The sequence below is a fragment of the Mesocricetus auratus genome, unplaced genomic scaffold, assembly GCF_017639785.1.
Source record: "Mesocricetus auratus isolate SY011 unplaced genomic scaffold, BCM_Maur_2.0 Super-Scaffold_6723, whole genome shotgun sequence".
NCBI lineage: Eukaryota > Metazoa > Chordata > Mammalia > Rodentia > Cricetidae > Mesocricetus > Mesocricetus auratus.
The window spans coordinates 16,478,861-16,504,263 of NW_024429183.1; the positions used below are offsets into that span (position 1 = coordinate 16,478,861).

The 25,403-nt window shown below is 45.6% G+C and overlaps 1 protein-coding gene across 1 annotated transcript in view; it reads right to left on the reverse strand.

Moving 5' to 3' along the window:
- Positions 1-24,663, reverse strand: part of Wwp2 (WW domain containing E3 ubiquitin protein ligase 2) — a 122,039-nt gene extending 97,376 nt beyond the window's left edge. Inside the window, exons 1-4 of the mRNA XM_040737189.1 lie at positions 24,590-24,663; positions 8,472-8,556; positions 4,480-4,627; positions 4,065-4,186 (exon numbers count right to left, since the gene is read on the reverse strand). Coding sequence (XP_040593123.1) covers positions 4,065-4,186; positions 4,480-4,627; positions 8,472-8,541 — 340 coding nt within the window. The 5' untranslated portion in view covers positions 8,542-8,556; positions 24,590-24,663. The remainder of the gene's footprint in view (positions 1-4,064; positions 4,187-4,479; positions 4,628-8,471; positions 8,557-24,589) is intronic.
- Between the last annotated feature and the right edge of the window lie 740 nt (positions 24,664-25,403).

Genomic DNA, 25,403 nt, shown 5'->3' on the forward strand with positions numbered 1-25,403 from the left:
ACACACATGTGCACATATACATACAGACACATAATACACACAAATATACACATACAGCCAGGCGTTGGTGGCGCACGCCTTTAATCCCAGCACTCAGGAGGCAGAGGCAGGAGGATCTCTGTGAGTTCGAGACCACCCTGGTCTACAGAGCGAGTTCCAGGACAGCCTCCAAAGCCACAGAGAAACCCTGTCTCGAAAAACCAAAAAAAAAAAAAAAAATATATATATATATATATATATATATACACACATACATACACACATAGTGCACATAAATTTAAAAAAATATTTCCTTTTTTTGAGTTTTATATGATTTCCTGTAACCTAGGCTGTCCTTGAACTCCTGATCCTCCTGCCTCCACCTCCTGAGTGCTGGGATTACCCGTGAGCATCACCACAGTGGTTCTCAACCTGTGTGTTTTGACAAGTTTTGGGATTGAACAACCCTTTCAAAGGGATCTCATATCAGATATTTACAATTCATAACAGCAGCAAAATTAGCTATGAAATAGCAACGAAAATAATTTTATGGTTGGGGTCACTACAACATGAGGAACTGTATTAAAGGGTCACAGCATTAGGAAGGTTGAGAACCACTGCTCTAGGACAATTTTATCAAAAGAGAAAACTTCAGAGCCAGCAAGCCTCAAATCTTGGCAGCTGTCAAAAGGAGGGAGTAAAGCCCTGCCTTGTGAGTGAGGGGCTGAGCAAGTTGTTCCATTCAACACAGGAGGCTGTCAAGCAGCTTCATTGACGGGAAGGGGAAGCTTCAGAGAAAGATTGAAAAAGCATGCTTAGGCTTCTGGGGAATATCCGAAAGATAAAAAGAAAAAATAAATGGTTATACTTTTCTAACTTAGAACTTTAAAAAAAAAAAACAGGTGGCCCTATAGTAGCAGCTGCAAAAATAAACACAGCAGTTCCAGGACAGACCCTTCCTCAATAAGCAGATAGGTAAATAAATAAATAAAATCTACTGTGTGCCATGGTACAATAGAAACCAGCAATCTAGCCATTACTGATGTGAGGATAAACTGATAAAATTTTGGCAACATTTTGAAAAATGTTTAAACTTAGCCATTCATGTTCAGTAACTTACCCTGAGTAAACTTTCAGCCACAAGCAGGGAGACTGACAAACTTGTGAGATAGCATGGCTTTTCAGCCTGCCAAACACTTGAAAAATAGTCATATGCTTAACCTTAACTTTCATATGGCTACATAACAGAGCTATCAAATTTGTACTTTAGAAAAATAATTAAAGATATAGTGACCTCTGTAAGCTCCTGCACACATGTGGAGCACATATATACACATAAGCACACACACATACAATAAATCAACTTTCAAAAAAGGAATTAAGAGGCAGGGGAAATCAAGAACTGAAGTCAGCCTGAGTTTCACAGGGAAGCCACGTTTCAGAAAAGCAATACATAAATAAAGTTTGTTTTGTTTTTTGTTTGTTTGTTTTTTTTTTTTTTTTTTTTTGGTTTTTCAAGACAGGGTTTCTCTGTAGGTTTGGAGACTGTCTTGGAACTCTCTTTGAAGACCAATCTCAAAGAGTCTGAAGAGTGAAAAGCATGATGCAAAGCATACAGAACATGTTCCTGTATGGCCTGAATTTTGAATCCTCTGGAACTAGAATTACAGACAGTTCTAATTTCCATGTGGGTACTGGGAACTGAACCCAGGACCTGTGTAAGAACAACAAATGCTCTATAACCACTGAGCCATCCCTCCAGCCCTATAATCATCAGCTGAAGTATGGGGTTGGCAAGGTGGCCTGAGTGAAAAGAGCATACTACACAGGCCTGAAAACCTGAGTTCAATGCCATGTAAAGTTAGAAAGAAAGAAGTGACTCCACAAAGCTGTCCTCTAACATATCCTTACATGCAGTGCTGGATGGGCATGTGCCCCCAAACACACACATATACACGTGCACGCACACACACATGCACACATGCGCACACACACAACAAATAACTTTCAAAGCACTATAAAAATGAAGAATGCTATTGCCTCTATGAGTGTAACTCAGTGATAGAGCACCTACCTAGCATGCCCATGTTCCTAGTTCTTTGCCAGTGCTGATAGATAGATAGATAGATAGATAGATAGATAGACAGACAGACAGACAGATAGATAAAATCAAGCCAAACGGCCTGTACAAATGAAAAAGGAAAGTTTATTGACACTAAACTTTTTTTCTTTTTCTTTTTTTTTTTGGGTGGGGGGTCATTGAGACAGGGTTTCTCTGTACAGCCTTGGTTGTCCTGGAACTCACACTGTAGACCAATTTGGCCTCTAACTCAGAGATTCACCTGCCTCTGCCTCCTAAGTACTGGGACTGCCACCTCCTGGCTGGCACTACATGTTTCTTAAAGATTTGTGGATTTTAAAAAAAATTTAATTATGTGTATGTGCAAGCGTAGTTTGAGCTCTTTAACCCCTGAGTCCTCTCTCTAGCTCCCCACCTTTTTCTCTTAAAATACATTTAGGCAAGAAGAACACACACACTCACACGCACGCATGCACACACACGCGACAACTAGTTCCCTCCTTCTACGATGTGGGTTCCAGGGATTGAACTCAGGTCCTCAGGCCTGGCAGCAAGAATCTCTACCTGCTGAGACACCCTCCCAGCCCTGGTACTACATCTTAATGTGAGAATGTCCACAAGCATATTTTCACAAGTATAATACATATATCCTTCGATCACAAACAGCAGACTAAGGATTGGGAAAATAAAGACCCAATTGGAAGGTAGGCAAGGTACTATACTCCTATTGATGCTAACACTTGAGAGGTGGAGGTAGGATGATAAGGAATTCAAGGTCATCTTCTGCTACACAGAATGTGAGATTAGCCTAGATTACATAAAATTCCATATCAGAAAAGGTGGGGGGAGGGGTATCTCAGCTGGCAAAGTACTTGCCACATAGTCATGAAGACCTCATTAAATCCCCAGACCAACATAAAAAACCAGGCACAGTGCACATGCTTATTTATAATGCTGCCTGTGAAGGTAGACATGGAGGACCTTGGGGGCTTGTTAGCCAGCCTGCTTAACCTCGGTTTCAGTGAAGGACTGTCATAAAAAACATGGTTGATGGTGCCTGAGAAATAGCACTTGTGACTGACCTATGGTCACCACATGTATGCATACATATGAACACACACATACATGCACACACATAACACACATAGAAAAGGTCAACTCAAATGACAAAACAACCAATATGGAGGCATGTCCCTGGTCCTAAACAATCTTTCACTGTGTTGCTGTGTGCTCAGCAAAAGGAACAGAGCACAGGAGGAAGAGAAACCCCCCAAGCAGCCCCCAAGGAAGGACGGACTCTGAAGAAAAAGACTCAAGCTGCCACAGTTGCCTCCCTAAACCTCAACAACCCCCGCCCACATGTCTCACTTAGGCTAAGTCCACTTTCAAAAAATATTTTCTCGACAGTAGGCATAAGGAGAAAAAAGGAGCCTTTCTTCCTACACCATTTGGCTGCCACATATGGTACTGCTCTGAATAGAGGCTTTATGAGGGAGGGTCCACAGCCCACAGGCATGGGTTAGGCCACTAGCCACAAACAGCAAGAAACAGACCTGAGGATTTATATGTCCGGGCAGCAGAGGCACACTCGATAATTCAAATGGAGCTGCTGTCACATCCCAACAGGCATTATGGTCTACTGAGTGTCTAGGAGACCTAGGCACCATTTGTAACTCTATCCCAAACATAGAACTCACACATACGCACACAGCGCCTTTGTTCTGTTTCAGAGCTCAGACGTGAAAAGCAATGATTTCAGCTGGAGGTTTTTGACAGCTTAATTCAATGTATCACGTGTCTCCTGAGTGAGAAAGAGGGTAAAAGGAGAGCCTCCATCCCTAAGGAACAATTAGGGGACACAGTCTGCATCCTATAGCCCATGGGCCACGCATGCTAAACCCTGCCTTCCTCGACCTCCATAAGTGTTCTGTAAGGGGCAGAAGCACTATGTCAACCCCAGAGCTGGCTGCCGTACCCTCCCTGAGCTCAGATGAATCATACATACTTTTGCCGCCATTGTTCTTCAGGACACTGGAGAGGTTGACAGAAGCAGTTCCCAGTAGTTCATTTCTCAAGGTATGACAGCTCCAGACCTTCAGATCTAAATGACTCTGGGCTGTGACATTCCTGGAAAACAAGTAAGTGATTCATCACAGCCCTGCAGATAAGCTAGTCACCCCTTTAACATGAAACAAACTACTAAAAAGCTATATCGCTAACATATTGCAGGGGACAAAACAGGAAGGCAGCCACATTCACACCTCATACACTGACCTGTAAGCCCCTAGCTAACAATGAGTGCTCTGTGAGCTCAATGAGATACAAGCACAGGGAGGAGCAGCATGGGGGTCAAGGGCAGCAGAGCATGCCACCCCAGTCTTCTCTCCACCCCTGCCTGCACTCTAAAATGACGCCCTTACAGAACGATGATTTCATTCCAGAGAAGCTCAGAGCTCCCGATGCGCTTCCCAGTCTTCTTGGTCTCACTGGGGAGTCCGTCTACTGCCACCTCCACATAGGAGTTGATTCTCGGCTGGCGGTTGTGCACCTTGGGCTTTGCTGACACCACTGAAGGGACAGAAAGAAAAATGCAGACAAGCCAATGAACTATATACACCCTGGCTCCTTCTGGTTATTTCCTAAAGATCTTTCTGTTTTGTTTTGCTTTTTTCCTCTAAATATTTTTGAAGAATTACATGGTGATAGTTCAGGCAGGACAATGTTTTCTGTGAATTATCTGAAATCCTCATTTCCATACCCAGTACCCACGAAAAGGCCAGGTGTGGCATAGCAGTAATGTTTGTAAACCCACAGACAGGCCGATCCCCTGGGATCAACTATCAGCCAGGCTGGTCTACTTGGCAAATCTCAGGCTCTGGCAAGAAATTCTGTCTCAAATAAGAAGGTGCCTGAATAATGACACCCAAGGTTGTCCTCTGACCTCCAAATGTCTGTGTGTGCGCGCGTACACACGCGTATACACACACACACACACACACACACACACACAAATAAGAAACAAAAAAGGGCATAAACAAAACGAAGAAAATAAGGAAGTGTGGACATATAAACAGTACGAAATATAAAGGGGAAAAAAAATCACTCCTAACCTAAAAACATATGAGATAGCAAAGGTCTTTGCCTGCTACCTGCAAATCAACTTTTAAATGACTGTCACAAAATCCACTGCACAGCTGTGCTAACTTTTTCATTGTTGAGATGACTGCAGCTCTTGGCTCTGGGGCAATTAGCAGGAGTGCAGCTTGCAGGCATGGCTGGAGGGGAGGGAACCTCTGGAAGCAGGGACTCCCTGTGGTGCTCTGAGTACCTCCATTTGGCCATACTGCAAAGGCGAGTGCTGTTTCCCCACTCTTTGCAAACCACACTGATTTTTAAAAATAGCCTAAAGATGATCACTAAGATTCAACAATTAGTACAGACACTGTAATGCACACATCATTGGACTGAAGCTTCACAACAAACTCAGGAAGCAGGAAATATACTATCATTTTAATTGTGCCGGGAAGAAATAGGCTTAAAATGAGAGATCACTAAGGCTGGGTATGGGGACATAGAAGAAGAAGAAAGATTGCTGCAAGTTCAAGGCTGGCCTGGTCTACATGGGGAGTTCCAGGCCAGACAGGGCTACTCTCAAAATACAAAACAAGAAAGCCAGGCAAAGCCACTCAGGCCTATAATCCCAACTTGAGAGGCTGAAATACGGAGGGTCATGTTGAAATCAAAAGTCCACCCTGGGCTACAGAGTGAGTTCTAGGTCAGTCTGGGCCTGTGCGTGTGCGTGTGCGTATGCGTGTTCGTGTAGCTGTATGCCATTCCTGGACTTTGCCACTTCTCTTCGACGGCAGTAAGACTGAGCACACTCCATGACGGTCAGCCACCTGTATTGCTTGTTCTGTTTACAGCCTTAATACGAATCAATCCCAGTTAATCTCTCAGTCCCTGCCCCTCTCCTCTCATTTTGGTTTTCTTTTGTTTGTTTCCTACATAGCATCTTGCTATGTAGTCCAGACTGACTTGAACTTACCATGCAGCTGAAATGGCCTCTGTCTTCTGAGAACTGAGAATACAGGCTATCTAGCACACAACAGCCCTTGTGACAGTCATTTGTCACCAACAAACTGGTAAAAACCCACAGAACATAAAGCCACGCATATCAGATCCTATGGGCACCTATCCTACAGCATTCATGACTCACAGCAGGAACTCTGGGGTGATCAGAAGAAGCACATCTAGACGCCATCAACACTGCCTAAGTCAGAGGATAACTGATATTCCTCACCCATAATGACAAGACCTTCATAAGGTCCCTCCTATTGAGAGAAAGCTAAGCTCCTTCCCAGACCCCTCCAGGAGGGGTCTGCAACTTGGCAAAGGTCACAGCCACCCCTAGATTTTTTAAAGCAGTAACTACGCCAAACCCAAAAGCAACAGTAGGGAGGACGTAAAAAACAAGACAAAGGAACGCTGTGAGGTTAAGAGTCAAGCAACAGGGCCGGGTGGTGGTGGCGCACGCCTTTAATCCCAGCACTCGGGAGGCAGAGGCAGGCGGATCTCTGTGAGTTCGGGGCCAGGCTGGACCAATAGCCTTGAAAACAATACAGGGAAACCCTGTCTCGAAAAAACAAAAAACAAAAAAAACAAAAAAAAAAAAAGAGTCAAGCAACAGGGATGGGGTTGAGAATAAAGGTTTATCACAGACTAAGACTAAGTGGAACATGTACCACTTTACACACATATCAAGGCTGTCTGAGGCCACCTGGTGGTAAGATAGAAGCACTGAATCCCTTAGCTTTAAAACTAGGGACAAGTTTTAAACAGTACTAGAAACTTCTTTAAAATCAACAAGTTTCTGCCAGGTATGGTGGCATAGACCTTTAGCTCCAGCATGCAGGAGGCAGAGCTAGGTACATTTATGTAAGTTCAAGGCCAGTCTGGTCTACACAGGGAGTTCCAGACCAGACCAGCCGGACTATGTAGTGAAACCCAGCCTCAAAAAAGGGGGCTGGAGAGATGGCTCTTGCAAAGGACCTAAATCTAGTCCCCAGCACCCACTTAGCAGCTCACAACCATCTGTAACTCTAGCTCCTGGGAGCTGATGCTGTCTTCCAGTCTCCACAGGTACAAGACATGAATGTGGTAAACATACATATATGCAGACAAACACGCATACTCATAAAAATAAATCAATCTGCCTCTGTCTCTGGAATTCTGGAACTATGGGCATGTACCACAACACCCAATTTATTCAGTAGGACTGACCCCAGGGCTTCATGCATGCTAGGCGAACTCTACCAACTGAGCTACATTTCCCAAGTCACATTGGCAAACATCTGGGGTCAGGGGATTAATCTCTAAGTACTTTTTTTTGTTTGTTTGTTTTTGTTTTTGTTTTTACGAGACAGGGTTTCTCTGTATTGTTTTGGAGGCCGTCGGTCCAGCCTGGCCTCGAACTCACAGAGATCCGCCTGCCTCTGCCTCCCAAGTGCTGGGATTAAAGGCGTGTGCCACCACCACCTGGCTATCTCTAAGTACTTTAAATGTAAGTACTTGGTGTTAAACAATAACAATCTTGAAAAGAAAAATCAAGTGGGGGGATGGACAGATTTGAGGAAGCTAACAAGACACAGCTATAGAAATTTCTGAATAAAGCTAAAAGCAGCTCACTCAGAGACAGCAAGTGCAAAGGCCCAGAGGCAGAGGCCTGCCGTGTGAGTGCAGTGTAGACCCAGGAAGCCAGACAACTCGGGCAAAGTGAATACAGAAGGTAAGAGGACACACATGAGAAAACAGTGGCCATCGGCTTTTACTCTGAAACGCAGGGTTCTTGGTGACTTATACTGTGTAAGTCACAGTCTGAAAGGGAGACAAAGGGCAGAATGCAAGAGGCGGGTCTGCAGACCTCAACCAGAATAGAATGCCCTTGGCTAGGGACGGGCAAGACTGGGAGGGGGGAGAAGTGAGCACCAGATGCCAGCTTCACTGCTAGGTTAATGCCAGCTCCGAGAAGAGAAAGTCTGGAGCACAGTTCCAGACACGGGCTCTTTTCTGTGGTCACTAATGGGATTGCAATCGGCTACTAGATACACGAGTCAGGAAGGTCTGGGCTGCAGACAGAAATCTGACAGTGACCTTTTACTGGAGGCATTTAAAGCCATGAGGCTAGATGGGACCACCTAGACCATTAATGTATAGAGGGGGAGCCCAGGACACAATTCCAGACAATTTTAGCTGAAAGTCCCATTTTTCTCGCCTTCCCATTATTTGCCTTTCTTTTCCGAGAACTCTAGTTATAATATGACAATCTTTTGAGAACAAATGCTTCTACAACTATTTCAGAAGACCTGGTTCTCTAGACAGATGTGCCTCAAACACTTCATTCAGTACCACTCACCTTTCAGGGTGAGCTGGGACTTCTCAAAAGGCAGGGCCACTCCTGCCCGGCTGGAGCTGGCAGATGCCATGTCATCACCGTGGAACTGCAAGGGAAGCAGATGGGGTGTTAGACAATGGCTGAGAAGGACACCAAAGAACCCAACCCAATGGGCTGCAGAAATGGCTCAGTGGTTAAGAACATCCCTGGCAGCCGGGCGGTGGTGGCGCACGCCTTTAATCCCAGCACTCGGGAGGCAGAGGCAGGCGGATCTCTGTGAGTTCGAGGCCAGGCTGGACCGATAGCCTCCAAAACAATACAGAGAAACCCTGTCTCGTAAAAACCAAAAAAAAAAAAAAAAAAAAAAAAGACCATCCCTGGCCTCTACAGAGGACCTGGGTTCAATCCCCAGCATCCACATGGTAATTCACAACTATTTGCAACTCCAGTTCTAAGGGATCTGATGCCTTCTTCTCATAGTTTTCAGACATACATGCAGGCAAAATACTCATCCACATAAAATAAAATAAATAAATCTTAAAAATTAAAAAGAAAAACTCAAGCCCTGGGTGGCTGCAATGGTACATGCCTACAATCAGTGGCAGCACAAATTTATAATCCCAGTACTTGCAAGGTGGAGGCAGGAGAATCAGATCAAGGTCATTCTCAGCTATCTACTGAATTCAAGGCCAGCCTAGTCTACACAGTGAGCCCCAGGACAGCCAGGATTACATAATAGATCTCATCTCCCAAAAGTATAACTAACAAGTAAAACAATAAATCCAACTTTTTATGAGTCTTTTGAACCTAAAGATCTGATTGAACATTTCTCCAATGATCCCAAGCAGCTAATAAAGCCATTAAAAAAATGTCTGATACTACACAACAGGTGTCCCTGTCACTCCTGGGGGTTGAAGTAGAAGTTCACTTGAAACACAACTCGTTCTAAAATGTAATTTTTTAGAACATCATCATTTTTCATTTGGAAAATATTGGTTCCTTGAGCTTTATAGGTATTCTAAACCTTAACCCACTTCATTATACATTAAAACACACACACACACAGACACACACACATTTGTGAATGTCATTGGTGATCTCATTAGACTAGTGTCAAGCCTGTTGTGGTAGAGTGGTCCAAAATCCTAATTTTCTTGTAAGAACAATTTTGTTAGTGGCAACAAATTCTTTCAGTTGTTTTCCTTAGAGTTTCAGGTTTGCATCATTCAGTTTGAAGAAAATTTGTGCCAGTTTCTCAAATCTAGTAACTTCCATTTGTTTCTCAGTTGTTTTCTGAAGGAAAGATGGTTATTGGGTGAAAACATCTACAATGGGCTCTAGTTCCTAGAACTGATCAGGTGCTTGTCTTCAGCAGTTACCACAGTTCACCATGCAGCAGATGCACACTTCAACAAAGAGAATATAAAAAGACATGCTCAAAAGTCAGATGGGCTGACAAGATGGCTCAGCAGGTCTGACACCTGCCACACAAGCCTGGAGACCCGAGTGCAATCCGTGGAGCCCACATGGTAAGAGGAGAGAACCGTCTCCACTGACCACTGACCGCCACATAAGCCGTGGCATATGCACGCACGCGCACACACACACACACACACATACACGCACGCACGCATGCGCGCGCGGACAATATTGAGAATAAATGGTGAAATGGCTCAGCTGTTAAGAGCATGTACTGTTCTAGAGGAGCTGAGTCCAGTTCCCCGCATCCACATCCAGCAACTCACAACTGCCTGTATCTCCAACTCCAGGGGATCCAGCACTGTGGCTTCTGCAGGCATCTGCACAAATATGCACACACATACGCATACACATAAATGCAAACTTTTTAAGTATAAGAACACAGTGAATTTTTAAAATTTATTTTTGGAGACAGGATTTGTCTGTATAGCTTTGGAGCCTGTCCTGGAACTAGCTCTGTAGACCAGGCTAGTCTCGAACTCACAGAGATCCGCCTGCCTCTGCCACCAGTGCTGGGATTAACAGTGTGCACCACCACAGCCAGCTCATTCAAGTATTCCGTATTCCTTTCTACCAAGACTGTGTGCTGATGGAGAGCATGGAGACACCAGCACTCTCGGCTGCAGCACCAAGGGCTTGCTTGACTGGTACTCACAGTGGGACAGTAAATGGCAGGTGAGTGTGTTTAGTTTTGGTGATGCAGGCTCAGAGACGTATGGATGTCTGAGGGTCACACGAGAAGCGGCTGCTATACAAGCAGTGTGCAGGCTGAGAGGTACACAAGTGAAACTCTAGAACTTGAAAGGCAGGAGGATCACTGTGAGTTCAAGGTCAGCTACACAGTAAGACTTAGCCTCAAAAACAAAACCCTGTATGGGTTGCATGTGGTAACACACATTTATAATTCTAGCAACACTCCAGAGGCTGAGGCAAAAAGGTCACAAGTTCAAGGCTAGCCAAGACTACAAAACAAAACAAACCATCACCAGAGCTGTACTCATGACAGGAAAAGTCCTCTGTCAGAGCTACACCTCTGACCTTGGACTGGTCTTTACAGATATTCTGTCTCTGGTGGAAACCTCCAGAATACTCCTTAGAGAAAAAACAGTATAGTATTCTCCAGCTCAAGATCCCAGGAGACCTTGTTACCACCTCCAAGGATGATTCTCAGTCCCCTCCACATGGCTGTGCAGACAGCTCCAGACACAACTGAGCGCTCTCTTCTCTGAAACTCTAGCCTCTAGGACCTCACAGCTTTCTTTGAGTTCTCTGCCTTTTCAAATTGTGATGTGTTTCTAAGATGGGATGCTACATCACTCTTGAAAGATGGGAATCCAGTTCACATGCGCAATTCCTTAATATGGTGAAGGGAGGGGGAGGGAGGAGGGAAGAGGTGAGGAGAGAAAGAGAAAGAGGAGGACACACAGTCTAAGTACAGGAGAGTGTCCTTGGTGAACACTTGAATTTACACAGCACTGTGTCACAGGGGACACACGGGTATAAGGAAACATGACAGCACAGAAAGGAAGGAGCCACCTGAAGCCAAAACAGGAGTTCCCTCTTTACAGGACAAAAGGAGGGAGACTGAGAAAGAAACTTTAGCTGCACGTGCAACATATCTTTGCTTGTTTGTTTTTGGAGACAGGGTTTATCTGTGTAGCTTTGGACCCTATCCTGGAACTTGCTCAGTAGACCAGGCTGGTCTCAAACCCAGAGATCTACCTGCCTCTGCCTCTGCCTCTGCCTCTGCCTCTGCCTCTGCCTCTGCCTCTGCCTCTGGAGTGCAGTTTTTTAAGGGCTTATTTATTACATATACAAAGTTCTATCCACATATATGCCAGCAGGCCAGAAGAGGGTACCAGATCTCATTACAGATGGTTGTAGTCACCATATGGTTGCTGGGAATTGAACTCAGGACCTCTGGAAGAACGGCCAGTGCTCTTAACCACTCTCCCATTTTATCTTTTAATACATGTATAGATAACATATATTAGATGTTTCCATGTAGGAGTAGTTTGCCTGAGTGTACGTATGTACACCATGTGCTTGCCGGGTGCCCATGGAGGCCAGAAAAAGGCTTCCGATTCCCTGGAACTGGAGTTATGCCCAGTTGTGAATCATGTGGATGCTGGGAACTGAACCTGGATCATCTAGAGAAGCAACCAGTGCTCTTAACCACTGAGCCCTCTCTCCAGCCCCAAATCAGAGTTCTTATGACTTTATTTGGGTCTCTGAACCATTTATTTTGTAAGCTTGACCTTTTTTTCTAAGTGAACAACAATTTTCAGGAGGAAATTTCATTATAAATCAGGCCCTGGGGTCAGTGCTCTAACAAGGCTAAGACACTAAAAGTTGGAAACTCACTATTTATAGACTTTAAAAACAAAAGACTGTTTTTAAAAATCTAGGGGCTCTCTTCCCTACGGCCACTGAAGTAAGGGTAGTTTCTTAACCAGCTTGTTCTCTGGAGCTTTGGTCGTTGGTCCAAACTTTTAGACAATGAAACTTGGAGCTGTCACATGACTTTGTTAAGGAGGAGAAAAACTTAAGTGTCTCGAGTTACAATCAACAGCCCCAAAACAAAACCAAGGATAAATGCTAAAGAAAGCTCAGAAAGGCACTCGGGAGACAGAGACAGGAGGATCTCTGTGAGTTCAAGGCCAGCCTGGTCTACAGAGCAAGTTCCAGGACAGCCTCCAAAGCCACAGAGAAACCCTGTCTCAAAAAAGAAAAAAAAGCTCAGAAAGAACAAAGCCAGCTGAGAACATAGGAGAAATTAGGGCCCAAAATTCTGCAATGCCTTCTCTCTCCAGTCATGCAAAATTACACCCCGCCATTTATGAGCACTGATCTGTTATTATGTGAGCTTTGTCTGAAGTTCCAGATCCAATTAGCCAGGTACCACCTGATCATTACAAGGTAAGCTATGCGAACTGTAAAACCTGTCCAATGTGCACACAAAGAAAAGCAACCACAACTAGAAAGTGAAGATAGACACCAGTCTGCTGAGTGTGCTGGTTTACATCACTAAACCTACCACACAGGAGGCTGAGACAGAGGCCAGAGTTTGGGGCTAGCCTAGACTATGCGGCAAGACTCTATGCAAAATAAATAAGAGACATTGATCGCCAAGTACTTAGAACCTACTGGCTTTTGTCTCAGGGTCTCACCATCAACATGACATCATCTAAATGAGTACTGTGTTGGGTTCATATCCCCAGTGCACACTACAGGGAGTTTGGAAAACCTGAGCACAGAATGTGTTCACCTGCTGATTCAGAAACAGAGAGATGACTAGTAACTCTTGCCAGCTAGTAATGAGGAAGTGTTTACATACAATCAGAAAGACAGACAGAGAAGGGGGAAGAAAGGAGAAGGAGGGAAAAGAGAAGAAAGAAAACAAAGTCGAGAAAGTGAAGCTACCTTATGAGCCCAAGACAGATGGGGGGTGGGAGGGAAAGACTGATGTTTAAAATATAACTGAAGGCTGGGTATGCCAAGAACCTCACCCCTGAAGACAGCAATGGGTGGTGAAAAGTGGGGAAGACACCAAAACTTCTTTCTTTTACTAAACTGGGCAGATTTTCTAAATAAATAAGATGGCATTTTATCGCCTCATAAGTCCTGACAGGCATTTTTGTTTTATTTAAGATCTTTTTTACTTGTGTGTGGAGGCACAAGCGCTCGTGTGCATGCACAGACCCCGCAAGGGAAGGCGGTGGCTCTCTATCACTCCGCACTTCCTCCTCTAAAGCAAGGTCTCCTCTTGATCCTGGGACTCCAGTTTTAGTGACTAAGCTGGAAGCCAGCAGCATGCAGTAATCCTCCTGTCTCAGCCCTCCACCAGGCAGGGTTCAAGCATGTCAGGGATACTCAGCTAGTTACCCAGGTGCTGGGATCCAAACTTCAGTCCTCCCAATTTCATACAAGTACATGTAACTGCTAAGCTCTCTCACTAGCTCCATATTTTCTTTTTTAAGGCATGATCTCTTAGAGCCCTAGCTGGTCTTGAACTCACCATGTAGCAAGGTCAGCCTTGAAATCTTGAGCCTCATCCCTCTGGCTCCCAGGCCTTGAAAGTACTTTTAAAATAAAAGATTGAATCTGGGTGTGGTGGTACATGCCTTTAATCCAAGCACTTGGGAGGCCGAAGCAGGCAAATCTTGGAATTTGAGGCCAGCTTGGTCATAGGATAGTCAGGGATACATAGAGAAACCCTGTCTCAAAATCAAACAAACAAACAAAAAACCAATAAAAGACTGAAAAACTTTTTTAAAAATTAAAAAGACTCTACAGAGAACAGTTGCTGTCCAGAGTCCCCAGTCTATCCAACTAGACATGCAGAGGTGTGTCCTTAAACCCTTCTCGACTGTTTCCCAACAGACTGAAGACTCCGGGCCGACCCCAGAGAGAGTAGCCACCAGACACCCCATTATGCAGGGAACAACGGAGACAAAGAACAGGTGAGAAGCCTCAAGTCCTCTCTACTCAGGTCACTTTCTTCACTGGGGTCCTGGCAGACCAGCCTGTTGGCACTTCACACTTCAAGTAATGCTGGGGACGTAGCTCAGCCTAGCACGTGAAAAGGCTCTGGGTTCAGGCTCCAGTACAGAAAACATTTCCTGCTTCCAGTTGGAAACAACAGGGGAAGTTTGATGACCCTGGGTAGCACAGCAGGTTGAAGGTGGGGTAGACTACTAGAATCCCGTCTTTTCCTTTATCTTTTCTTGCAGAGCTGGGCATCAAACCCAGGGCCTCAGGCTTACTGATCAATACACACATACCCTGTCTTGAAAGAAAAAAAAATTCCCTTTAGTCAAGATTGGTTTCAAACTCACTATGTAACCATGAACTTCAGACCTGCCTGCCTCCACGCCCTGGGTGCTGGGGATGACAGACACAAACACCAAATCTGGTTTGTGAGAAGTTGGAGATGGAGCCCAGGGCTTCCTCTGAGCAGAGTAAGTACTTTGCCCACTAAGCTACACCCCTCATCCCAAAGTCATTCTTTCAAGGCAAATACTTACACTGGTTATTAGATTTGGAGTTGAGCTGAAATCACTGCCATCCAATTCCAAACCATTTCATCAGCCCCAAATAAACCCTATTCTGTCAACATCAGCCCACCCCTCCCTCCCCCAGCCCCTGACAAACACCAATCTATTTTTGACACAGTGGATTTGCCTACTCCAGACAATTCATACAAATGCAATCATGTGACCTTTGTGTGGCCGCTTGTGACTGTTCTTTCATAGAATGTTTTCAGGTCACTATAACATGTATCTTTCTTTTTGTGGCTGAATGTTGCTCCATTGTATGGTTATACCTTTTATTTATCCACCTGGGTTGTTAGGATCATTTGACTCATTGTTTGTTTAGGGTTCCTTTTTTATTTACTTGTATGTGTGTGTGTGACTACATGAGTTATTACTGCACCAAGTGCACGTGAGTGCCCACGGAGGACAGAGGGAGCTGGACCCCCTGGAACTGGAGTTGCAGGCAGTTGTTCATCACCATGTGTTAACAGAACTTGGGTCCTCTGGACCAGCAAGGGCTCTTAACCACTGAGCCATCTCTCCAGGCCTGCTTATTGTTTTTCTCAGTGCTCAGGATGTTAGAACCTCGAGCCTGACCCATGCTAAGCAGCACTGCACCTCTAAGCAGCACTGCACCTCTAAGCAGCACTGGGGTATGCCCTCAGTCTGCAGTCACACTCTACCTAACAGGGCTGAGAGACAGACAGACAGACAGACAGACAGACACAGAGAGAGAGACAGACAGACAGAGACAGACAGACACACACAGACAGACAGAGACAGAGAGAAGAGAGTGTTAAACTCAGCACTCAGAATGTAGGAACAAAAGGATCAAGATTTTAAGGCCAGTCTCAGTTACACAGTAAATTTGAGGTCAGCCTAGGCAACATGAGACCCTGCCTCAAAAAAATAAAAAGAAAAGACTCCTTTAATCCCAGCACTAGGGAAGCAGAGGTAGATAGATCTCTGTCAGTTCAAGGTTAGCCTGGTTTACAGGCAGAGTTCTAGACCAGCCACCTTGTCTTAAAAAAGAAAAGAGGGAGGGGGGATTGGGGTAGTAGCTCAATGGTAGAGCTCTTGTCTGGTACACATGAAGCTCTAGGTTCAATACCCCATTCTTCCTAAAAACAACACAGACACATGAAGGAGGAGGAGGAGGAGGAGGAGAAGAAGAAGGAGGAGAAGAAGAAGAAGAAGAAGAAGACGAACAACAACAACAACAACAGAGCCAGCCTCCTGGCCACTGGCACAGGCCTGTAAACTCAAGCAGAGGCAGGAAAATCACAAGTTGAGGGTTAGCCTATGCTACAAAGCAGCCTGATAGATGACTGAGACCATTTAAAAAAGGAGGTGAGTGGTAGCACTGGGGCTATAGCTCAGATGTACTGTGCTTGCCTGAAAATCACAAGGCTCTAGGTTCAATTCCTACCACTCTGAACAAGAGAGAAACAGGCAGGGCTTATCTGTAAGTAAAGGCCAACCTTGTTCCTCTACCGAAAGATGTGAAAGAGAGGAGTCTGTCCAAAGATCTCCCCTTCCCTCCCCACCCTCAAGCCGGTCCAGGTCTTTCCAACACACAGGCTTCTTTCTTGGCCTCTTTCCACCATCCAGCACTGAATTGTCTTCCATTCCCCAAAGGCCCAAATAGCAAACCAATCACACTTAGAAAACTTTGCCAGATAGCATGTAAAAATTAGAAAGGAGTTTTCTGCTGGGAAGAGGCTACCAGCACCAACTGTCTCCACCATGCGGTCCAAGTTCAACCCTAAGGAGATTAAAGGTATACCTATGGTACACTGGAGATAAAATCAGCAACATATTCGCCCAAGATCAGTGCCCTGGATCTATCTCCAAAAATACGTAGGTGATGATATTGCCGAGGCAACTGGAGATTGGAAAGGTCTGGATGATGGTGAAAAAGTGACCACTCGAGCAGACATGCCAGACCAATGTTGCACCTTCTGCCTCTGCCCTGATCTCAAAGCCCTCAAAGAGCCACCAGGAAACAGACGAACATTAAACACAGTGGAAGTATCACTCCTGATGTCAATACTGCCACCCCACAGATGAAGTACCAATTTTTAGCTAGAGAACTTTATGGAACTATTAAGGAGATCTTGGGTACTGCATAGCCTATGGACTGCCACATAGATGGCCACTGTTCTCATGACATCATAGATAATGTCAGCAGCTGTGCAGTGGAATGCCCAGCTAGACAGGAAGCAAAAAAAAGGCTGGGTGTGGTGGCCTATGCCTTTAATCCCAGGACGAGGGAGGCAGAAGCAGGCAGATCTCTGGGTTCAAGACCAGGTGGTCTACAAAGCGAGTTCCAGGACAGTTAGAGCTACACAGAGAAACCCTGTCTCAGAAAGGAAAAAAAAAGAAAAAAGAAGCAAAAGAAGAGAAAATAGTTCAACTAATAATAATAGAGATGGCAAACTAGATCTCAGGATAAACATGACTGACAAAGCATGAATGACCAACGAAAGAGGCCTGCCCTAAGTCAAGAGAATTGGTATTGCCCAGCAGTCATAGCCACTCAAGTCACTGTTTGCAAGCTGAGGGCAGTGACGAGAAGAGGGAGCTCAAAACCGTCTAAACAGACTCCAGCTGGGCTCTAAAGGAACAAGATCTTGGAGATCGCAGGGTCCATCAGTCCTAAGTTATGCAGGTACTCAAAAGCTCACTTGGACCAGGCTGCTCGGATGGTCAGCAGGAAAAGATGTTTGCTGCCAACACTGAGAATCTGAACTCCATCCCACATGGTGGAAGGAAAGAACGACTCTTGAAAGTTGTCCTCTGATCTCCACGTTTGCCATGGCCTCTACACATGTGCCTCAACACGCAGGTGCACACTATAAATAAACAAATGTATTTTTAAAAGCAACAGCTCACTGATCTGATCATAATTTGAGTTGGTTTTCATGAATCCACTATCTTACTGAGGAAAATTTCAGATCCCAAGAACAACACTGAAATCCAAGGATAACTCACCAGTCAGTGTGAGGTTACATTTCTGTTAAAGCTATACGATGGCAGGCCGAATTTGCGGGGGAAGAGGATGCACTATGCTCAACATGTCTGGTAAAGCTGGTATTTTAACCTTTAAAATCCCATCTACCATCCTGCCTGCCTTTCTCTTTTCCAGCCTTGAAGGTCCCTAAATTGGTTGCCAATACAGAAAGTCAGAAACTCCTGAAGTTAGCACTTGAGCCCATCTCAGCCTTACAACAAGGTAGCAGTTGGGAGAACAGCCTTCTCAACTACGCAAAAGAAACTCATCAGCTTGTTGGGTTTGGTTTTATATGCATTAGTGTTTGGCCTGCACGAGGTTGTCAGGTGCCCTGGAACTGAATTTATAGACAATTGTGAGCTGCCATGTGGGTGCTAGGAATTGAACACAGGTTTTCTGGAAGAACAACCAGTGCTCTTAACCACAGAGCCATCTCTCCAGTCCATAGCTTATTGTTTATAAAAGGGCCTTTAATCCCAGCCTTGGGAAGCAGAGGTAGAGGGATCTGTGAGTTCAAGGTCAGCCTGGTCTTCATAATGAGTTCCAGGACAGCCAGGGCTATGTAGTGAGACCCTGTCTTGAAACAGACAAGCAAACAAAACGGTCTTGCTCTTTCTGATCTCTTCTCTTTCCTGCGGTTCCCCTGGGGCAGACAGGACATTCCCTGTCTCCCTCTTCTCTTCTGTCCTCTCTCTGTGTTTCTTTTCTCTTTCTCCCTGCCCTCCCTTCCCCTTTCTAAAAAACTTCTCACTTAAAACACACACACACAGAGCCAGGTAGTGGTGGTGCACGCCTTTAATCCCAGCATTCAGGAGACAGAGGCAGGTTAATCTCTGTGAGTTTGTTTGAGACCTGCCTGGTCTACAGAGTGAGTTCCAGGACAGCCTCCAAAGCCACAGAGAAACCTTGTCAAAAAACAAAAAAACGCGCGCGCGCACACACACACACTTTTAACTGAAAAGGGGAAAGGAAGAGACCCAAGTTCCTAGTGTCCCACCAAAGTGATTAACTGGCCTTGAGATAACTGAGATGTATTCCAAAAGTTTAAGCCCTGCAGCAACTCTTCCTGACATGTAGTCAGGATACTCTCCTTGTGTGTTTTTTGTTTGTTTGTTTTGGTTTTTCGAGACAGGGTTTCTCTGTATAGCTTTGGAAGCTATCCTGGAACTTGCTCTTGTAAACCAGGCTGGTCTGGAACTCACAGAGATCCACCTGCCTCTGCCTCCCAAGTGCTGGGATTAAAGGCATGCGCCACCGATTCCGGCAGTATTCACACTACTCTCAAAGTGACCATGTCTGGTCTCAACTCCAGCCCATGAAGTAACAGCTCCCACGTATACACCTCCTATCCCTGCTTGTCACCAGACTTGCTCATCTAACTGCTTCCAGTGTTTTCACTGGGGTTTACAACAGGCCTTCCACAATGAATGTAAACAAAACTGACCCCAAGTCCTGACCACCCTACAGTCTCCCCCTATTTTGTTTGTTTCCTGAGACAGGGTCTTACCTTGATTCCAAAGGATAACCCTGACTGAACTTTAATCCTCCTCCAGTCTCTACCTCATGAACACTGGGATCACAGATGTGTGCCACCAGGTGTTTATGCAGTGCTGGGGATCAAACCCCAGGTTTTATGCACATTAGGCAAATACTCTACCAACTGGGCCACATCTCCAGCTTTTGTCCCCCATTTAAGGACAACTCGCTTTCTACTTGTTCATACCCAAAATCTGGAGCCACCTTTGACTGCTCTCATCCTCTCATATTCCGTACCTTCATCAACTCATCCACAAATCCCACTGGCTGAGCTCCAAAATCTATCCCAAAGCATTTTTCACCAAGCGTGGCAAGGCCCTCCTCATCCATCTTTTTACTTCTACCCTGGGCTCCCTTTGCCCTCCATATAACAGTCCCAGTGGACCTGCCAAAAGGCAGGATAGACTGTATCCACTCCTCAGCTCAAATGCTCCACACATTCCATGAAAACCAACATCCATCCGCACAAAGGCCTTCAAGGACTTCCCTGCCCTGCCCAATGTTTCCTCCCACACCTGACACCCTTCCAAGCTCATTCTTTCCACCCCAGCTCACTTACCCCTCTCCAGCCACTGTGATCCTGGCTGGTCCCCAAGCCTGCCAGAGGTTTCTCCTTCCAGGCATTTGATCTTGTTATCCCTTCGCCTGCACCACTCTACCTTAGTCACTCAACCCACACCTTCTCCTCTTCGGGATCTTCATACAGGAACCAGCACCTGGAACCCTGGCACCTGACAGGCTGAGGTAGAAGGGGGTGTCAGTTTGAGGCTAGCCTCAGCCACAATATGAGTTCTAGAAATCTTGAGCACTGAGCAAGTATGAAACCTGCCTCCCACACCCCAAAAAGGAATGCTAAGATTATAGGCATGAGTCACTGTTCTCTACTGAAACTCAATTATATTGTATTTAACATAAAAAGTATAAAATATTATCATCCATAGCATGTATTTATAGATAAAATTTATATGATCTTACTAGAATATAAAAACATTAGTGTAAGCCAAGCAGTGGTGGCACACCCCTTTAATCCCAGCACTCAGGAGGCAGAGGCAAGTGGATCTCTGTGAGTCTGAGGCCAGCCTGGTCTACAGAGTGAGTTCCAGGGTAGCAAGAACTACACAGAGAAACAATGGCTCAGGAAAACAAAACAACACAGTGCAACATTTCCGTTTTCACACTGAATCTTCAAAATCTGATATATTTGACATTCACAGGCTATCCCAGGGTTCAATAGTCCTATGTGGCCAGAAACCTCCAAATGACCAATCTCTAGAACAAAGGAGTGTGTAGATATTCACTGAAGGAAGAATATTTTCCTGGGAAAAGACAACTGTGACATAAGTTATGGTTTCAATGTATCCCCCAAAGTGTACATGATGGAAATTCTATTCCCAGTGCAACATGATTGGGAGGAGGGACCTTTAAGAATTGGGTCATTAGAGGTCTAGTGCTGACAAGACACAGGACAGGACAGGACAGGACAGGACAGGCTCTGTTACAAAGGTTCAGAGTCCTGTGCAAGTGCTCTCCTACCTTCTACCATGGAATGACCAGCATCAAGGCCTCCAAAAGCGGCCCCTCCATCTGGCGGCTCAGCATCACTCCCAAGAAAAGCTTCCACGGTTCACAAATTACCCTGCTGTGGTAGTCTGTTACAGCACCACAAAGCAGACTGAGACAGTATTATAGTGCAGGCAGGGTTTTCTCAAAGTCAGTTACACTGTACATTCACAATGTTTTTTTCTGACTCTATTCTATTTTTTGTCTACATGTCTTTTCTTCCTTTCTTGTAACTCCAGCTGTACCTGAACATTTGAACTTACGAGCAATCCTCTTGCTTCTGCCTCCCAAGAGCTTGGATTACAGGTATATACCACTTATACCCATTCTAATAGCATACCTTTTATATTCAAAAACTACTTTTAAATAAAACTTTATTGTTTCTATGAATAAAAACGAATAGGTCCAGGTATAAAAAAATTAAGATAAAAACCCTATGTGGTGACTCATCAGGGAACGGTGTTTGTCACCAAAACTGACAACTGGCGCTTGATTTCCAGGAACTCCAAGGTAGGAAGGGAGAACCAACTCCTTCATTTATTCTCTAGGTCTGGAATCTAAAGTCAGGACTTCAGTAAGCCTCAGTTTCTTCACCCATAGAATGAGAGCAATGCATCCTTCACAGATCATGGGTTGAATGAGATGGTGGGCCAGATACAATGGTACATGAATGCCTGTAACCCCAGCTCTTGGAAGGCAGAGACAAGAGAATCAACCAATCCTAAATTCCTTAGCAACATAGCCAGCTATGGGCTACAACCTACCTTGTATCAAAAAGTCAAAAGACACAGTGAGACCCTGTCACAAAAAAAGAAAGAAAAGAAGGCTGAGCATAGTTTTAATTTAATACAACTTTAATTCCAGCACTTGGTAGGCAGAGGCAGGTGGATCTTTGTGAGTTCTAGACCAGCCAGGGCTACATAATAAAATTTTGTCTCAAATAAGTAAATAGATAACCAAATATAAGAATAAATGAGAGTGAAGCAAGCTCGTTCCTAATTAAAAAAAAAGAATAAATGAGAATCTGGTATAAGTTTTTTGCAAATGGGAAAGTAGTCATTAAGTGAAAGTTAGACCTGGTGAAGCAGGCTTGTAATTCCAGCTACTCAGGAGACAGAGGACAGAGGAGCACAAGTTCAAGGCTTGCCTGAGCTAGAGGAGTTTGACGCCACCCAGGGAAACTTACTGGGAGTCTGTCTCAAAAGAAAAAGAAAAAACTTACAAAAAGAAGGGCTATGGCTCCAACTCAGTGGTGAGGTGAAAAGTTCAATGGCAACAACAACAACAACAAAATAAGAGAAAAACAAGCCAATCCAAGCCTTTGCCTCAGGCTCCTTGTTTTCCCAGGGACCAATAACACAGAACAAAGCTAGTTTCACTGATCAGGAAAGAGACAAGAAGCCGGGCGTTGGTGGCGCACGCCTTTAATCCCAGCACTTGGGAGGCAGAGGCAGGTGGATCTCTGTGAGTTCGAGGCCAGCCTGGTCTACCAAGCGAGTTCCAGGACAGCCTCCAAGACAATACAGAGAAACCCTGTCTCAAAAAACCAAAAAAAAAAAAAAAAAAAAAAAAAAAGAGAGAGAGAGAGAGAGACAAGAAACTTAGGTTCAAACCCCTTCTTCACCACCTACAGCAGTGTGACCTTTAAAAGCTCCCTTATTTCTCAAGCACTGACCATGCACTCACAACATACGAGGCATGAGGCTAGTAGCCAAGGAAGCCACATAAAATACGATCACTGCCCTTGAATGATTTAACAGTCTAGCAGGAAGATGAGTAAACAAGAAAAAAAAATAGAACAAGTCAAGTTGGGGCTAGAGAGATGGCTCAACAGTTAAAGAGTATTTACTGCTCTTCCATAGGACCAAAATTTAGTTCCCAGCATGACAGTCCAGAGTCCTGAGGCTGAAGAGATGGCTCAGTGGTTAAGAGCACTGGCTGTTCTTCCAGAAGACCTGGTTTCAATTCCCAGCAGCCACATGGCAACTCACAACTGTCTGTAACTTCAGCTCCAGAGGATTCAGCAGCCTCACACAGGCATGAATGCAGACAAAATAAAATTAAATAAAATCTTTTTAAAAAGAAAGTGCAGAGGCTTACAATCACCTGTATCTCCAGTTTCAAGGGACCCATGCTCCCTGCTGGCCTCTGTGGGCACCCACACCCTACATATGACACACATACACAGAGACAGGAACACACACATAAATAAAATATTTTTTAAAGTCAACTCTCTTAGCTGTTTGTTCTCTGTGAAGTGGGAATTGATTTCTCATGACTGCTACAAAAATTAACTTTTGAATGTTTTCCATATACCCCAAAGTCTTCCACTCCTAATGTATTAATGCAAAGTACTTTTTTTTTACCCCAGTGATCTGTGATCCTGGCTCCTGTCAACGTTCCATTTGAAGCCTAACTCCTTTGCATTCACAAAACTCATTTCACTTCTGCAAAGTTTAGTAATGTGAAGGGAAAAGGATGGCCTGTTTGTTTTAGGTCTCAACAGGGTAGCCCGGGCCGGCCTGGCCTGGAACTTGCAGCCATCTTCATGCCTGGAAGATGAACAACCTTAAGATGGGTATTTTAACCGCAAAAAAACATGATCTAGGTCACAATTCTAAGGAATACCACAGAAACTTTTCTGTCACCCCACCCAGCCACAGCTGGCCAAGATAAGAAGTTACATGGAAAAGGAAACTGCGTAATTCAAGCCTAGGACGGATCGGCTAAAGCAGTATCGGTAGACTTTCAACTGTCCAAGAGTTAAGCAGTCAATGCGTTGCTGAGGTAACGCTGGCCCAGGCCGCTGACAACAGTGTAGGTTGAAAGTCATGATCCCAGCAAAGCACCTACACGTCTTTAATTTTTTTTCTTTTGTTTTTTTTGTTCTCGAAGATGAGCCGATCCGGGAGCATCTCAAAGAAAGATGATCTAAAGGGCTAGGCTCCCAACAAGAGGAAACCCTACGCAAACAGGGCAAAGTGGGTGTGACCAGAGTCAGCCGATCAAGACTGAGGGATCCCTCCTGAAGTTTAAAAACTGAACCCGACCGAAATCAAAGTCTCAGGTCGCCATCATCTTCAAAGAGGATGGAAGGAAGAGACTCTCGGAATGGGGTCCAGGCCGCATCGTCCAGATTTTTTTTCTCCACGTCTCTACGAGCCAGACGCCCACTCCCAGGCAGTCCCTTCTAAGGAGCTTGCTGGTCTCCCCGGCCCAGGTCGGGTCCCCTCCACAGACGCGGCTCCTCCGCCCCGCAGGCGCCCAGGCAGGGGTCCCCGGCAGGAAGCGCCAGCAGCTGGCAACTCCCGCCGGGCCCCGCGCCCACCCCGCTCGGGCGCGAGCCGGGACACCCCTCCTCGGAGGCCGGAACCGCGCGCCAGGCCCCTCCCACAGGAAGCCGCCGCCCCCCGGCGCCCGCCCCGCGCCGCCCCCAGCCCCTCGCGCCGCCCGCCGCCCCCGGCCACCCCGCGCCACCCGCTCGCCACCGAGCCCCCAGCGCCCGCGCCACCTACCTGCAGCGGCCACACCAGCGGCGCCCAACTCCGCTCCACTTCCGCCTTCCAGCGCCCGCACTCGGGCCGGGTCACGTGAGCGCGCGCGGTCACCTGACCCGGAAGAGGCTGGCCTGGGCGCGCAGGTGCGGGCCACCTAGACCCAGCCTGCGGGCCTTTGACTTACCGAGGTCCCGAGCGCAGAGGACCTCTTGCTCCTGCGCTGTGCCCGAGCAGACATACAAAATAGGGGCTCTCCGGGCACCGGGGGCTTTATTTATTCCTTTGGAAGTAGGTAGGGTTTCCCTCCATGAAACAGGTGGAAGAAGCCCATCCGGTCAGTTAAGTCAGAGTCTTTCGGGAATTACTGGAGAAAAAAACAGTATGCTAGCCGGGTAATAGTGGCGCTCGCCTTTAATACCAGCATTGGGGAGGCAGAGGCCGGCGGATCTCCGTAAATTCGAGGCCAGTCTGGTCTACAGAGTGAGTTCTAAGTCAGCCAGAACTACACAGAGAAACTCTGTCTCGAAAAACAAACAAAAAACTTGCTAATCAAGAAACAGTATGCCCCCCCCCTTAAATTTGAATATCGGTTAAACCGTGTAACTATAACCACGTCTATAAATTTGGAAGGGATATATTGACACCACGAAGGTATACTGGCCAAACTTAAACATCTTGTGTATTTGCTAATATTGGCAGCTTGTGCCAACTGGGTATGCTAGGCCTTGTTCTCAGTTCTAGAAGTATAAATGCCCTGGCCTTTGTAGAACATCTGTTCTACAAAGAAGCAAAAGTGGAAGGGGGTGGGGGTCACACTTAAAAACTTCACCCA